Raw genomic sequence first — 16079 nt, 5'->3', positions numbered from 1 at the left:
TTTGGCTTGTCTAAAGGGATAAAAAAGTCGGATACTAGGCCTATTAGCTGAATAACTTTTAGTTGATCCAGTTTTGCCTACTCTATAGGCCCATTATCGCAACTATAAGAGTTTGGTGGTGGCATTTAGTTAGTTATCTATAAACATTCTACGCCAGCTTAAAGGCAGGACGCTATTTGTCCGCAAACTACGGATAAACCGTAAACGATTTATATGAGGAGTATTTATAGGTCGAATCAGATTACCAAGCTCAAGGAAACAGTTTCCGTAGCCGGTATAGCTGGGCCAATATGTAAGACTTCCATCTCGGTCATTCGGGTCTCCGGTTTTAGCAAAATTGGCCCAATAAGATCGTATTGTCTCCGACATCTTCATGTCACCAGAGGTAGCTGATGCAAGAGGCGGAATGTTGCTAAAACTATCGTTCGGCCCCATATTACCAAAGACATAATTAATTTCTGAAGTGTGCATAGCCAACGGAGACCAGGGAGAGCTATATGTGAAATAGTAGCCATATCCTTGCTGGCGCCCTACCAGCACATGCCTATCAAGAGATTCCCAAGTTTGCTGCCGGATAACCAGATCGCCGGTAAGAGCGTTTGTGGAATCATTCGCTTGGATGTAGGTGGATCCAGGATATAACCGTAGTGCCTCATTTGTTCTGTTACCAAAAAGGATTCTTGCAGACGATATGTAGTCTTCAGATGTGTGGTGAGGCAGAGAGCGTGGAAGAAAAATATCTTCTTCACGAGCATTGAAGCCAGTCAGGATAGGGACTCTCTGTTCATATCCGTGGTCAAACACGAGACTAGGTGCAATAGGAACAACATAATGATCGATGCTTGGTGCGGAGACGGTGAATCCGGGGTCAGTGCTTATGTTCCATAACGCCGCGCTGTTCACTTCTTCTACAGGAAGAGATCGTAAAACAGCAATGGATGATGCATTGAGTTTTTGTTTCAGTGCTGAACCTCTCTGTCGAGCTTCAGATAAAGTCATTATGGATCCGTGCTCGCTTTCCCAGTATGCTCCACTCTCCAGAATAGCCTTATGGAATAATCCAGTTGATAGAGGCGATGCTAAGAGCAAACCGACCGAATGTGCTCCTGCAGATTCCCCAAATATTGTCACATTCTCAGGGTCGCCACCAAAATGAGAAATGTTATCTCGTACCCAACGAAGGGCAGCTAGTTGGTCCTGAAGGCCAAAGTTGGTTGATCCCCTGCTTTCTTTATCAAGCTCTGATAATGCCAGGAACCCGAGAACGCCCACGCGATAGTTAAAGCTAACCAGAACTACACCATCCAGTGCCAGCTTAGTTCCATTATATATTGGTCTGCTGGAGGCTCCAAATTCGAAGCCTCCCCCGTATATCCACACCATTACTGCCTTTTATTCTGCTGTTTCTTTCGCTGTTGTCCATATGTTCAATGTGAGACAATCTTCACTCTGGCCCTGCGGATCAGAGAGATCGGGGTTTGACACAGTGCTGTAGCAATTTAGTCCGAAGGCTGTGGCATTTTGGATGGCCCCATTCAAGCTAAGGGCGGGTTGGGGAGATTTACAACGCAGGCCCCCAACTGGTGGTGCTGCGAAGGGAATTCCGAGAAACTCCAAGACTCCAGCTGCGGTTCTAGAGGTTCCTTGAAATACTCCTCCATTCACACTGATTCTCAAGTCAATCAGGGCACTTTGGGCATGTCGAATCAGGCCTCCAGGACAACCGCAGCAAGAAGTCTAACCATTCTCATATTTACAGGTACATTTTGTAGCGCAGGAGCTACTCGTCAATTTTTTATTTAAATACAGCACCATATATAGGTTGTATACTTTTCTACTGTATCCAGGACAATCCCCCTCCTGAACTAATGAATAATAATCCCGCTTCTCAGATCGGACCCCATGTAAGGTTCAAATTGTGGGAGTTGTGGGGAAGTGGGCACCATGCAAGAGCAGCACCTCGGGCACAGCAGCAAGCCGATTACAAACGGCAAACGGCCCCTTCCGTTATTTAGAGGGTATTTGCGGGGAACTCGACCTAGTTTACTCCGTTTTCTCTTTTAGCAGTCCAATTACATACGATGTTATTTGTCGCTCATGTGCCTCTGCTACAGAGTCCCCGCCGCCCTCCCACAACGTCCCCTCTGAAAGCAAGAATAATAGAAGCTCCCCACAACCAGCCAGCTGCTCTGAGTTGACTAAAAGCAGCATAATGCTACCAGCGCACCCCGGTGCAGCCGTCTAAAAGATGCGAGGTTGAGCAACCCAGTTACGATTCGAAGCAACAGTCTTCGTTATGATCTTATTTGTCGTTATCAACGTCCTTTTGTGGCAGCTCACTACTCTTCGGGCAGTGGTTGCGTAGCACGTGGCCAAGAACCCCTTCGAGCGCATTGATACACACTCCCACTTCGTGCCCCCTTTTTGGAGGGACGAATCCGTAAAGTATGGATACGGCATGCCTGATGGCATGCCTAGAATTCCGGTGAGCTCAAAAGATCATGCTAGGCGTTGCATCATCTACTAACGGATTGATAAGCCCTGGACTGAGGAGGCACACCTAGAGATGATGCGCAAGACAAACATTACAAAGTGCCATAAATCCATGTCTGCGGGACGTGGGCAAACTGCGAAAAAGCTCCAAGCTTGATACGAGGTATACCGTATACGACGTACTGGTGTAGTGCGGAAGCCGGAATGAATGCGCTGTTTTTGACAAGCATGGGTTAGTAAATCCCATCTTGGTCCAATTAACAATGTTTATTGTCTTATAATTCATCTCCAAGTTGCAAGCACTCAAGCTGTGAAATTACTTTATTAGAAATTATCTCAATAGTTAACTGGTACCTTATAACATAAGACCTTACCAGCTGGAAAAAAAATAATGTAACTAAATGAATTAAATAGTACAAAACTACTAATTCTTCATGGAATTTAGGCTAAAATTGTTATTTGGTATTTTAAAATATAAATTTTTACTAGGTATCAAAAAGATAACATTATTAAACAAATATAGGTTAAGCTAGTATACCAGTAATCCTTGGTAAAATTCAAGCTATACTAAAGCGTTCTAGCTAGGAATTCCGCTAAGGATAAATGCGCCGCTGTTGACAAGTACGGGTTAGTGAGTCTTGTAGCGGGTCAATTACAACATTCGTCGATATTAATTTGTTTTTAAGAATGTTTTTTTTTTTTATAAAAATAGAATATATAATAATTTGTTTAAATCTAGATTATAGTTACTATTTCCCAATTGCGCTGAGGCAGAATATTCCACAATTTAAGGAAAATTACAGTAGCTATATACGGATGCCCTTACTCTCAATCCTCCTCGTCTGAAAACTGGCTAACAATATAATCTGTATTGTCCACGAAGATTCCTTGGTTTGGTCATCTGTCCGGAAAACACAGCCACCAGCTCAATCTCTTCTAATTGTTTGTTATTATTGGTATCATTTTGATTTGTTTCAACAATTTCGTAGAACTTGCTGCCGATCCTGATGGAGAATGGGTACTTCTGACTGATCATTTTTAAGTTGGAAGGGGTATCGTGCGATCCTTTCTGTTTGTACCAAGATGATGGATCATATTTGACCTTTACCGTTTCCGTGTAGAAGATTAAAGCACTTTGTCGAATTGATAAATTTGCGTGTAATTCCGGTGGAATATCATTTTCCGTCACTTCTGTCTCGAATTCAATTTTATCATCCGTTGGATCCCGGTCCGCTGTTAACAAATCTACCAGACGCTTGGGTCTACTCGACCAGTGTGATCCATCCTCAACCACTAATAGGGTATTGGCTGAATCAAACACGAAGAATGAGGGGCTGTGGGCGTCTGGCTCATCCCCGAAGAAGGCAATAAGCTGTTGACCTTCGGTCCATCCCATCCATGACCAACTTGGGAGAGGAACACGCGCAATAGATCCATCTGTCAGTCTCATTGGATGAGTCCCCTTTCGTTTTTGCCTGTCTGTCATGAATCCCCACTCCCACATCAGAAATGATCCAAAGGCACCATGAGGTAGCCCCCAGGAGAATCTATGACTACCCCAGTTTTTATTCAAGTAATTTTGAGTCCCCAAATATGCACGACCAATATCAGCTTCAAAAGTAAGCCTCCGAGTTAAAAACGTGGTGGCGATATTCTTATATTCCAGCGGACTGAACTCGTCGTCCAAGCGTATTCTCCTATCTAATTCGTCCTTCTTTGATGTAAAGTGCTCCGTTGTATCCTCGCTTAGGAGACACTCGCGACAGCTCCAATACACTTGCTCTGGGGTGAAGAAAAGCGCTCTGCGGGAGACAAGAGCTTCTTGGAACGTCCAGGCTCGCCTTGCCCATGGCGTACTTGATATCCACTCTGGTTCTTGAAATCTAGTCTGCATTCGAAACTGATTATGGTCGACCGAGTCCACAAGCTGCACTCCCCTCACGCTCAAAACTCGCTACTCGAGAAAACGAGTATTAGAGCGGACCCCAGGGATGCCGGAATGAGCGTCCGTCCCTGTTGCGGCGACGATTGTCAGGGCACTCTCGCGATAGATGGAATCCATCTTGTTGATAATTTGGATCTTATCAAACTCATTATCTTGAAGAATACAAAAGCTATCCACCCAGACGTGACTAATCCCTAAATTTTCACAAACAATTATCGCGTCACTTATAGTGAGAGGTAACTTATTTTTTCAGGGAGATCCGACTTGGAGAAAAGCTGATAAGATATCGGTTGTTAGGTGTAAGAATGGCCTTGTACACATAACTCAAAGTCGCAAACGGTGGTCTGGCTTGTCCAGAAATCTCTTTGACGCACATATTTTTCACATCTATTAACCGGATCTTTGGAATAATGAAGACATCTCCTTGATGCTGACAGAATTCATGTTCCCTTTCACAGACTTGCACCCATGCGTTGATCGTGTTAAAGTTGACGATGAGAGGCCGTAGACGGCCAAATGTTGGCTCTAGACTAGCTATTGTCTCCTTTGCGCGATCTTTCCAGAAACCACCATGTGGGCCGATATCATCCGGTTTCTTCTCACGCCATGAATCAGGAGAAGTATACGTTACGGTAGAGTCACCGTATTCCTGATCTGATTTGATGGTGACGGGGACACGCCCTCCTGCGTTAAAGCGCAGGAGTGCGATCTCAATTTGTCGTCGCCCACAAGTGACATAAGTAGTGAGAAGAGTTCTGTAGGACACGCCCCCAAAGCCGAATGACCAATTGCGAGTCTCTCTTCAGTTGATGGACATGCTCATTTTGGCAGCCATTATCTCGTCCTCGGTGGGTCGGACTGGGTCGCCACTATTGTACATCCCATACTTTTCTATCCAAGTAGAGTCATGTCGTAGCCGATATGTATTAAATCACATTAGCAGCATTAGCGCAGAATTTGCATTCCCCTGCTTGCAGGCGCAAGTCTTGTGGAGAAATGTGTCTATATTTGTTATGGCGGTCATTGTAAGAATCAGTACCAATGAACTCAAACTTGATTGAGTCACACCAATGCTTTGGTGCTTCCATGGATTGAATGTCTGAAGAACCTATGATTTTTTATACAAAATAACAAGCATTTCCAAGAGATATGCGCTAATCTTTAGAGTAAATATTATTTAGGTTCAACAGCGCTAGAGTTTTCGCCTAGGCTGTTCACGCGGCAGAGTTACAAGGCATACACGCGCTTCCGTCTTACTGCACCAATGCCTCGCCCAAATTGGTCAAGTGTTGGTGATTCCTTGGGCCCCACTCATTTACAAGGGACCTTGATACAAATCTCTACTGCTGCTCTCCTGTGAGCTTCAAGCTCTCTACCTTAGCCAGCTACGTGACTGCCGAGCTCACGTTCCGCAGATCTTCAGCAATGATGTTATACCTGTAACTACCTATCCCGTTATTTAATATCAAGTTGCAGTACAACTTAATAAAAAGTAACACTGCTAAGGCAGCTATAAGAAACACAGTTAAAAAAAAAAACAGCCATCCTTATATAACTAAATAAAGCTAATTAACCCAGGTATATTAATATATCTTATTCCCTGTTATAATACAAGTATACAGTTACTAATCTTAGTCACTGAATAATTACAAGGCCACTTAAATAACTTTATTAAAGTAGCTTTTTTATATTTAAAAGCAGCTTATTATATTTCAATATAATTTATCTTTCTTAATTTTATTATAAGACTTTTTGTTAAAAAAAAAGCCTTACACGCTCCATTTTTCGTTTATACATAATCAAGTTTATAATAAGGCGCATGGATCAGCCGACACTTCTTAAGAGGGGTATTTTATTTAAATCAACCACCAGAAAGCAATTTGCATACTTTCTCCGCACACTACGCTCTGTACTGGTGTATTCAGCAATACTTTTTGAAGGTCCCTACCATGGCTCGAAGAAAGCAGACCGCTAGGAAGAGCACGGGCGGCAAAGCGCCTAGAACAACTCTTGCTGGGTTTCAGTCTTTCTCTAGGAAGCCACCACCCAAGCCGGAGCACAACTATCTAGAAGAGGCCCGACAGCTTGCGGGCTGGCGTCAACGGGCGACGGCGATTAATTCTCCGAATGTGTCTGTGAATCGAAATGAGTGTCTCTTCGACATCTGGATTGACGCATTACGTTCTACGAGAATTCTTCTATTATTCTGCAAGCCTGATATATGCATCCATTTTAGCGGTCGTATATATAGGTTGAATAAACAAGACTTCGATGGCTTTGTCGCTCTCGCTCATGCGGCATTAGCAGAGTGTGCTAAAATTGGGAATCTTTTCGGCTGGTCGGCTGGTACCTGTCAACCACATTCTAGGCTCAGAGTTGTCAAAGGCACCTACACCACCTCCGCGGGCCATACTTACCCAGAATTCGCTGAAGCCAAGTATACCAGCTTTCATCCGTGCCCGCCTAGACAGCTTATGGCCCAAGCCACCAATCTTGAGTCTTCAGAAGAGGACTCTTCAGAAGAGGACCGGCTGCCAGAGCTACATGCTCTATCCGCACTACTTTCGCTCGCGTATGTCGGCTATTCGGCAGAGTTCAATTCAGAAGCACAAAACGGGCCAATCTCTGAAATTAGGAGAATGTTTGAAAATTCCGTCTTTGGTCGTCTAGCAGAGAGACTTAGAGGAGTCGAAGAAGCGAACGAAGAAGCGAACGAAGAAGCGAACGAAGAAGCGAACGAAGAAGCGAACGAAGAAGCGAACGAAGAAGCGAACGAAGAAGCGAACGAAGAAGCGGTTATACAAGAAGAAGTTGATGCACAGATAGAGTCAGAGCTTCAGCGGTATTTGGAAGCTAACCAAACCAGTCCTGACTGAACAGTACGATTGGCGCCTGAAGGGCCTGATTGTAAAGGTTCAAAGAGTTGTTCAACTAAGTCAGACTAGTGGCTAGTCGGCCACCCCGGCTAGTCGGCCACCCAAGTTGGTCAAAATCTGGATTAAGGTTAAGGGAGAAAATTAATATAACAACATTACAATATTATTTTTTTTCCTAGTTTTTTTTTATAGCTGCTATTTGTGGCAGAGATCTTTAAATTTTATAGAATCTAGTAACCTGGATGCTTTTTCTAGTTATAGTTACTGTTTTATTTAAGCCCTTGTATTTATTATATCCTTAATTCTAATAAACTGACTATTTAGGTTTTCTATAACCTTTTACTTTTTTTTTTTTTTATTCTTATTAATTTAATACTTTAAATTTTAAATCTTTACCTTTGCAGCTGCTATTTATATATTCTAGTAGTCTAGATAGCTTTTAATCTTATGAAATAATAATTGCTAAGTTAAGTTAGTAATACTAATTATATTTATAATAAAACGAATCTGCTGTGACTGCCAGGGTATTTAAAAAATAATAAAATCTAGTTTTTTTCTTTTCCTTATTACTAGTAATAGCATTTTAAATATTATTTTTACTAGTTCTTATTTAGGAAGGATAAATTTATTTAATAACAGCTTGGCTATATTAACAGGTTATAAGCCTAAGCCTAGCTAGCTAGCGCGAGTGTTTCTTTTGATTAGACCTTGTTACTAGGCTTAATAATAGTAATAAAGGAAAATTATTTTACTATATAGTATAAAATTTTTAAGGTTAAGATAGTTAGTAAAAGCTTAATAATAATATATTTTAATTAACAAGAAAACTAAGATATTAAAAGGTTAAAAAATATAAGAGCTGTGTAATAGCAGGAATAATAAATAAATATTATTTTTATAATATTTATAAAAAAAATTATTTATATAATAATTTTTATAATTATTAATAATAAGTAATTACTTTAATAGCTTTTTTAATTTTATTTAAAAAATAAAAATTTTTTACAGTTATTTAAAAATAATAATATTATTTATTTAGCTTTTTTTAAATATTTTAAATATTTAATTTTTAAGAAAATTGTAATAACCTGGTTACTAGATTTATAGATGGGATTAGTAATATAAAAGGATTCCCAAGGGATAAACCTAAGGTTTAAGTTTATATTAGTAAATAAGTTAAGGGATTTATAAGTAATAGTAATAAGTAATAATAATTAATTACTATTAAAGTTAATAAGATTTAGTAAATTATATTTTAATTATATTATAATTAATATATTAATAACTAGTTATTTAAATTATTTAATAAGTATAAAAAATTAAACTTATATATTTAATTAAATATTTTAAATTATTATAAAAAGTTATTTTTTTAAGCTTTTTTAAATTATAAAAAAAGCTAGTTTTCCTAGCTTTCCTTTTTAATATTAGCTGACGCTGTAATTAGTTAATTAATTTATAATTAATCCGGGATAGCTTACCTTGTAAGCCTGTTATTATAATTATAAAAGTCAGGTTATAATATAATACTCCTTTTTTATTAGTTTTACCTTTAAAACCTAGTTATTATAGTATATAAGTACTTATACTTATTCCTTTAATAAGTGTTTTTTTTTTTTTTTTTTATTATTTTTATTATATTTAATTATAAATATAAAAAAAATAAAAAAAATATTTTTAAATAAAAAAAAAATAAATATAAAAGCCTTGTTAATATTATATTAAAAAATTTTATTTTTATAATAAAATCTTATATTTATTATAAGACCCTGGGTTATAAGTATATTTTTTTAAAAGAGGATTTTTATTATTATTTATATTATATTAAAAATTAAAAGTTTTATTATAAAGTTTTTAATTTTATATTTTAATAAATATATAAAATTACTAGTTATTATTTTAAATTAAATAAGAAATTTAAAAAAGTAAAAAAAAAGTAATTTATAGTAAGTGTAAGAGTTAAGTATTTTTATACTTAAAAGCGAGAGTAATTTAAAAAAATAAAATATATAATTATTTATAAAATTAATAATTTAAAAAAGCTAGAGTATATTAAAAAAAAGGAATATAAAATATAAGAGGTAATAAAAGCTGTTTATTAAGCTATTATATTATAGTTTAATTTTTTTAAAGTTAATTTTATTTTTTTTTAATAAAGCTTATAAATTTTTTAAAAGCTTAAAAAATAAATTTTAAGCTAGTGTAATTTTTAAATTTTAATAAAAAATTTTTATTAATATTATTAAATTTTTAAAATATTTAATAAATTTTTATATTTTTTTATTTTATTTTTTTTTTTTTATTATATTTAATAATATTATTTTTTATTATTTTTTATTTTTATAATATTAATATTTTTAATTTTATATTTTTTTTTTTTAATAATAATTTTATTTTAAATAATTTCTTTAGTGTTTTTATTAATTAATGCTTTTTTTAGTAATAATATATAAAAAATTAAATATATAAGTTTTTTTTATTTTTTTTATTTTTTAAAAAGTTTAAATTTATAATTAATTTTTTTAATTTTTTTTAAAATTTTATAAAAGTTAAGCTTTTTAAAATTTAACTTATTATTTAATTTATTTATTTTAATATTTACTTATTTATTATTATATATATACTATAATAATTAAATTATATTTTTTTTTTAAAAATTTAATTTTTTAAACCTGTGTTAGTTTATATATTTAATTATTTTTTAATATATAAATTTAAATTATATTTTTAATTTATTATATAATTTAATTATATTTTTAATTTTAATAATAGTTTTTTTAATATTTTTCTTTTATTTAAGTAATTTATAAGCTTTAAGTTTAAATTTATAATTAAAGAAAAATAATAATTTACTTATAAATTTTAATTTTATATTATTATATAAAAGCTATATAATTAAAAAAAGTTTTACTTAATTATTTTACTTAAAATTAATATAATAATATAATTATATTTTAATAATATAATTAATTTATTTTATTTATTTATTAATTTATAAATAATAAATTATGCTAGTTTTATAATTTATTTTAAATCTAGTAGTAAATATTTTTTAAAATTTAAATATAAATATATTTCTTTTATTAAAGATTATTTCTCCTGGTAGTTTATAATTATATATAATAAATTTTATTATTATATAATTTAAATTTTTTATATTACTTGCTTTTTTAAAAAATAAAAAATATATAAATTTAATAAATTTATTAATACTAATAAATATATTATTATATATTATTTATATTACTAGCTTTTTAAATTATAATAATTTAATAATAAGATTAAATAAAATTAATTTTTATAATTATTATAATATAAGTAATAATTATAAGTTATTATATAACTTATATTTTAAATTTTTTACTTATTAATATATATTATATTTTAATATTATATTAATAATTTTATTTTTTATTTTAATAAATTAGTAATATTATTAATAATACTAGTAGGTTATATTAATTTTTTAATATGTAGTAGTAATTATATTTTAATATATATTTTTAAATATTTTAATTTATAATTTTTTTAATATTTAAATTTTATTATTATTTTATTTTAATATTTTTTTATTAAAATATATATATATTAAAAGTTATTTAAATATTAAATTTTTTATTAAGTTTTTTATTTTATTAAAAATAAAATTATATTTTTTAATTATAAATAAAATATTAACTTATATTTATTTATAATTTCTTTTATAATTTTTACATAAAATTTAAGTTTTTATTTTAAGTATTTATTTAAAATATTCTTTTTTTTAATTTAAAATATTTATTTTTTTATTTTTAATTTTTTTATAATATATAAGTTTATATTTATAATTTAATAAAAATTTAAAATAACTATCTTTTGGAAGGGTTTACATATATAAATAGCTCCTAAAATATTCAATATTGTAACGTTGTGCATAAATAACTCATCCTTTGTGCAAGGGGTGCGTCCTGCGAGTTTCAACTGTAGCGCTGCCAGTTTGGTTTGTCAGTGTCCAGTTAAAAAGTTCCGATGCTATCAGTAGGGACGCAGCATTATTTTTCATTGTGCTCATCCAATGCTGCAAGCACTGACTTTTCTACGGGAATATTATGCTGCTTCAGAAGTGGTAGTATTCTTAATGCTAATATCTATCCACATATTCGAGAGATCTGGTTTAAAACAGTCCAAGACTCGGTTAAGGTAGGTTATAATTCTACTACAACAGTCTTGAAATGTAAGTAATTCTGCTTCTAATTTAACATTCTTTATGGCTAAAATGATAAACATGCCGCGGAATTTTATAAGATCAGAGGGTTCTGCGCCTTGTGGCATATGCCGCTCATCGTTGGTAAGGTACAATATTGTGTGATGCGCATGCGAAATTCTGCGAAAAAGATGCAAACACTAAACTGGGATTGACATCTACTACTAAGGCAGAGGTGAGGAATAATATAAAGAAGTTTTCCTTGATAAAAGATATAAATACTTGTCTATATATTTCTTATTAAAGGTGCAAGATACAAGATATAAAGGCTTTAATTAATTAATAGGCATGAAGTGAAACTTATAATAATGTCCATATCCCAGTTACCCTGGATAGTTAGACTTTTATTATAAGTCTTCTTAAAGCGCGTAAGTGCAGCTGTATCTCTCTACTTAATATTAAACATTAATCTAGAGGTCTGTACTTATCTTTGTTTACTTTAGTTGTATTTAATATTAAGATTAATTGCATCTGGCAGACTTATGTTTATGTAATAGTTGGCTCATCGACTGAGGCCAAGTAGAGTATTACTATTAGGTTTTGTAGAATCCTGCTGCTTGCAATTGTAAAGGCAAACTCCAGTTCTTTTTATAATATTTTGATAGAGAAAGATTTGATTTACTTGTGCCATTCAGCTCGTCAGTGTATCAGTTTCATTATACTCATCCAAGGACTCTACCTCTGTTCATGTTTCTGACTCATAATCTTCATCTGATAAAAGTTCAAGTTTGATTTAAGTTGTATTGTGTTTTTTTTCCGGGTTATTTGTGATATCTTTGCGCCGATCCCCTTCTTCGAGGTTTTTAGAGGTCCTGTGACCGTTTGCGCTGGGGCAATCGTCTAGGGTAGGGTAGCTGGTGGCTTAGCGGGCACCTGATGCATATAGACCATATAGACCGACTGGTAGCCTGAAGCAAGGAGAGTTTCGTTATTTTCATGGTAGTCATTCTCGTCACAGTTAGCTGAGGTTAAATTATTACAATGCAGTGCTTTTATTGGAATTGGATCGCCAGGTTGTATTGTCCCCTCAACCCCCAGCTAGGGGTAGGCAGTGGTTGAACATAATGTGTTTTATATTTGCGGTAATGTTGACATGGGAAGTAAAAATAATTCAGCAGTGGTGCAGCTTAGATGGAATTTACTGTTGGAGGGTATTGCCTCGTTTCCATGAACCTTGACTGGTTTGCTAGAGGCTGTTAAAATTGGATATGCTGTGCTAGTTACGTTTACGAGGTTATTAAGATGATCGACAATTTGAAAACGGGTGTGGTGTGTCAATGGTGTGAAAATCGCGTTTATCGGCGGAACCGTGTGGATTCGGAATCGAATGTCTCCGTGTGCACTTGTATCGGCGGATTAGAGCCGTCGACGGGTATGCCTTGCAACACGTCGCGCAATAATATCTTGCTTTGCCTTCTTCTCTTTAGACGGGTACTTTCGAGGCCGGTCGACCTTTTTAGGACCTTCTGGCTTCATGAAAACATGTATGTAGATTTCTGGTTTACAACTGCCAAGTTCCGACAACATATCAACTAAAAGGTTCATGCATGAATACACCGATTAGACTAGTCTTTTGACTATTCAGTTATTCTAGGCTAGAACATGAGTCCCTAAATATCGATCGCAACACTCAAAAAGGCTAGTTTGAGAACTGCAAATCCTAAAGCGGTAATTTACGCGGACCCGAATGGCTGAAAAAAGATATAATGCATAGAACAAAGTTGCGAAGCTTGAATACATAGAGATTAGCAGGTATCTCACAAACACGCTAATTTATAATTAAGAGCGCAATATTACCAGCAAAAAAAGCCGAATTCTAGATCAAAAAGACCACATAGCTAGATACTATACCTTTAGAAAGTGTTTTTCTTTTTCTGTTATTAAGTAGCTTGTCATATTATTTATAAGAGAGGGTACATTTGCGGATCATTTCCGGTAATATCTCGTATACCCAGTGAACTGTAACACTAACATTTACGATGCTAGTAGGGTGTAGTTTAATACCGGTATACGTAAACTCTTGCTACTGGGGGGTCCTCAAAATCAGCCAGATCCCTGTGCTTAGGGTTACATAGCACAGGGGGCATACTGAACAGGAAAACAAGCATTGAATAGGAAAGAACAAAGTACTTTTAATTAATGAGAATTGCTGTATTAAGTAACTGATTACTTGGCTTTATTATATAACTCGCTTACTCCCAACTGTCCCTTTAATTTAAAGATATACTTCTGCTTTACTTGTGCTCACCATAAAATATAAATGAAATATAAATGTTTATAGCGCGCTTATTACTTAATATACATTGCTCCGGACCTGAAAAGCCTAGTTCACCTACTGGACTGTATTCCGATTATCGACCGACACCTGCACCTTGACCAGAGAGTTCTAGACAAGCAGTGTCCGCCATGGCGTACATGTTCCCAATTGAGCGCACTGCTCAGAAGGCTTTAATCGGGAGCGCAGTCGTTTTCTCATTGCTACCGGTGACTGCCGTTGTTCTGCGAATAATAGCGCGGTCGAGACCCAAGGGGTTCTCTCCTGATCTAAGTGACTGGCTCATCATCGTGGCATGTGTAAGTTTCTTATCCGATCGAGTATTCCTGTATCTCTATGGGAAGTCTTCTCTAATGAAATATAATCTTTTAGATCGTCGCAGTCGCGTACCAAGGACTTGCAGTCGCCTGCGCTGTGGTTGGGGGAATGGGATACCACATGAGTGAGGTCCTTGCGATGGGAGGAGAGGATTCGGTAACCATGCTCATGAAGCTTGTAACCGTGATCGTGATCTTCTGGGCGCTCAGTCTCGGGGTGACGAAATTGTCTATCCTCGCCTTGTACACCAAGATTTTCTCCATCAGGAGCTTCATCCTAATCAGTCAAGCCTGTGCCGTATTCGTCACGATCTGTGCCATGATCCTGTTTATCGGTGCCTTCACCATCTGTACGCCTGTTTCGTTTAACTGGGACAAATTTACAACCGTGGGAACCTGCGGCGACGTCAGGATGTTGTGGGCCGTAACCGGAGGGCTCAATATCTTCTCTGACCTGGTTATCATACTCCTCCCCATGCCATATCTTTACGGCCTATCGCTACAGATGTACAAAAAGATTGGATTAATGGTGACCTTTGGGATCGGGCTTGCGTAAGTGGCCGACTACTGTTTTCCGTCTTCTGACTGCGCCAGCTAACATCTGGAGATACAGAGTGTGCATTGTAAGTGCCGTCCGACTCTCCGAGATTATCAAAATCGACATGAACGACTTCCCATTTTACGGCGGTATCGCACTCCTGTTCAGTGCATTGGAGCCCTCTCTGCTGGTAACTGCAGCATGTATCCCGCTTCTCCGCCCATTAGTATCTCGAAACAAGTCGACAACCGAGGCCAGCAGCTACGCCAGAGGCAATACAAACAATACCGGACCTCACTCCGCTTCTCAAAAGGGGGGCTTCTTGGAACTCCAAGACGACGACGGCTCGACGAGACAACTACACATGGGACAGTCCAAATTTGGTGGTGGGGCAACTGCCGCAGCAGATGGTAATTCCTTTGATTCTTCCGATGGAGCGGATCACCACCACACCGACTTGGAGTTGAAAACTATTACAGTTACAAGGGATTGGAGGGTTGAAGAATCCGTTGTCTGAGCTGATTTACACAACGTCCGATTCGCATATTCTAAGGTGTTTGTTTTAATAGCCTGGATTACAGGCATGTATAGTGCCTAGGAGCACAGTCCTGATTAGAGTTAGTATAACTTATTATATAATAATTTTTTTATCATAGCAGCTGCTTTTAACTTTACATTTATATTTATTTCTAGCTTGTTTATTAATTATCCCTTCTATAATATTTATATTTTTTAATTAAATGCAATTAAATATTAACTGATTTAAATTTTATAATTTTAAAACAGTTCTAAAACTTTTATTATTTTCAGATTAAAATACAAAAAGTTTTTATTATAATATTATAAAAGTTTTATCTGTAAATACAGCTGTATAAGTTCAAATAAGTTACAAAAACCTAGTGTATTTATTATTATAATATTATTATATATATTGTTTTTCCTTTTATTGAATTGATTTAGATATTTATTAATTTAGGTGTTTGGATAAAGGAGGTAGTTAGTTAGGTACCAGTTTAACTTAACTGGTAGGCTTGCTGGACAGCGGCTTGAGGAAACAGGGAAGGACTTGAAGACGGACGACGTCCGTGTACTAGTATGGGGGTGGCACTTGGACCCAACTACATGGGGCTACTCTTCGGATTCCAAGTGCCGCAGTCTGTCTCGCTTGCTTGGTTCCCACTACTGAAACTACAGGTGGATAGTTTAATCCCCCTTAGAAGGCGCTCTACAACAGGCAGCTGGTCATCAATGTCATGCCGTTCTTGGTGCTGATCTGCTGCGAGAAGCTAGGCCCCCAGTATCCGGTTAGGCTCTCGCCTCCCGGGATGGTCCGCGAAGTGGGCCTGCTGTCACAGGTCTAACGGTTTAACAGGGATCGATTGTTCATATGTG

General features: G+C 35.6%; 5 protein-coding genes across 5 annotated transcripts; 2 read left to right on the top strand and 3 right to left on the bottom strand.

The window, feature by feature from the left end:
• Positions 1-129: 129 nt before the first annotated feature.
• Positions 130-1383, bottom strand: GGI43DRAFT_432541 (carboxylesterase/lipase family protein; the record flags this gene model as incomplete). The annotated part of the gene is made up of 1 exon (XM_083209592.1): positions 130-1383. The coding sequence occupies one exon, from the start codon at positions 1381-1383 to the stop codon at positions 130-132; it is 1254 nt and encodes a 417-aa protein (XP_083055045.1).
• A 754-nt stretch (positions 1384-2137) lies between these two features.
• Positions 2138-2966, bottom strand: GGI43DRAFT_419320 (uncharacterized protein). Its single transcript, XM_083207659.1, has 2 exons — positions 2540-2966; positions 2138-2485 (listed from the first exon to the last, which is right to left on the bottom strand). Exons 1-2 carry the CDS (start codon positions 2605-2607, stop codon positions 2242-2244), a joined length of 312 nt encoding a protein of 103 aa, XP_083055044.1. The 5' UTR covers positions 2608-2966; the 3' UTR covers positions 2138-2241.
• Positions 2967-3228: 262 nt separating this feature from the next.
• On the bottom strand, positions 3229-5526 carry GGI43DRAFT_426712 (heterokaryon incompatibility domain-containing protein; the record flags this gene model as incomplete). Its single annotated transcript, XM_083208701.1, has 7 exons — positions 3229-3299; positions 3352-3688; positions 3743-4447; positions 4478-4678; positions 4758-5236; positions 5326-5329; positions 5374-5526. 7 exons carry the CDS (start codon positions 5524-5526, stop codon positions 3229-3231), a joined length of 1950 nt encoding a protein of 649 aa, XP_083055043.1.
• A 649-nt stretch (positions 5527-6175) lies between these two features.
• Positions 6176-7656, top strand: GGI43DRAFT_305699 (uncharacterized protein). The gene has a single exon (XM_083201607.1). It carries the CDS (start codon positions 6388-6390, stop codon positions 7312-7314), a length of 927 nt encoding a protein of 308 aa, XP_083055042.1. The 5' UTR covers positions 6176-6387; the 3' UTR covers positions 7315-7656.
• Positions 7657-13876: 6220 nt separating this feature from the next.
• Positions 13877-15291, top strand: GGI43DRAFT_432538 (uncharacterized protein). Its single transcript, XM_083209591.1, has 3 exons — positions 13877-14131; positions 14205-14701; positions 14763-15291. Exons 1-3 carry the CDS (start codon positions 13964-13966, stop codon positions 15202-15204), a joined length of 1107 nt encoding a protein of 368 aa, XP_083055041.1. The 5' UTR covers positions 13877-13963; the 3' UTR covers positions 15205-15291.
• The last annotated feature ends 788 nt before the right edge of the window (positions 15292-16079 follow it).

This window comes from Trichoderma evansii, assembly GCF_050947405.1.
Source record: "Trichoderma evansii strain SZMC 28006 chromosome Unknown GGI43scaffold_49, whole genome shotgun sequence".
Classification (NCBI taxonomy): Eukaryota; Fungi; Ascomycota; class Sordariomycetes; order Hypocreales; family Hypocreaceae; genus Trichoderma; species Trichoderma evansii.
This window is presented reverse-complemented; position numbering and strand designations above follow the sequence as displayed.

Excerpts from the sequence above, each read along its gene's own strand:
- GGI43DRAFT_419320 (XM_083207659.1), bottom strand. The coding sequence starts at position 2,607 with ATGGATTTATGGCACTTTGTAATGTTTGTCTTGCGCATCATCTCTAGG. Across the intron at positions 2,486-2,539 it reads TGTGCCTCCTCAGTCCAGGG|CGGAATTCTAGGCATGCCAT; the intron begins CTTATCAATCCG and ends TTTTGAGCTCAC.
- GGI43DRAFT_305699 (XM_083201607.1), top strand. The coding sequence starts at position 6,388 with ATGGCTCGAAGAAAGCAGACCGCTAGGAAGAGCACGGGCGGCAAAGCG.
- GGI43DRAFT_432538 (XM_083209591.1), top strand. The coding sequence starts at position 13,964 with ATGGCGTACATGTTCCCAATTGAGCGCACTGCTCAGAAGGCTTTAATC. Across the intron at positions 14,132-14,204 it reads GGCTCATCATCGTGGCATGT|ATCGTCGCAGTCGCGTACCA; the intron begins GTAAGTTTCTTA and ends ATAATCTTTTAG. Across the intron at positions 14,702-14,762 it reads ACCTTTGGGATCGGGCTTGC|AGTGTGCATTGTAAGTGCCG; the intron begins GTAAGTGGCCGA and ends CTGGAGATACAG.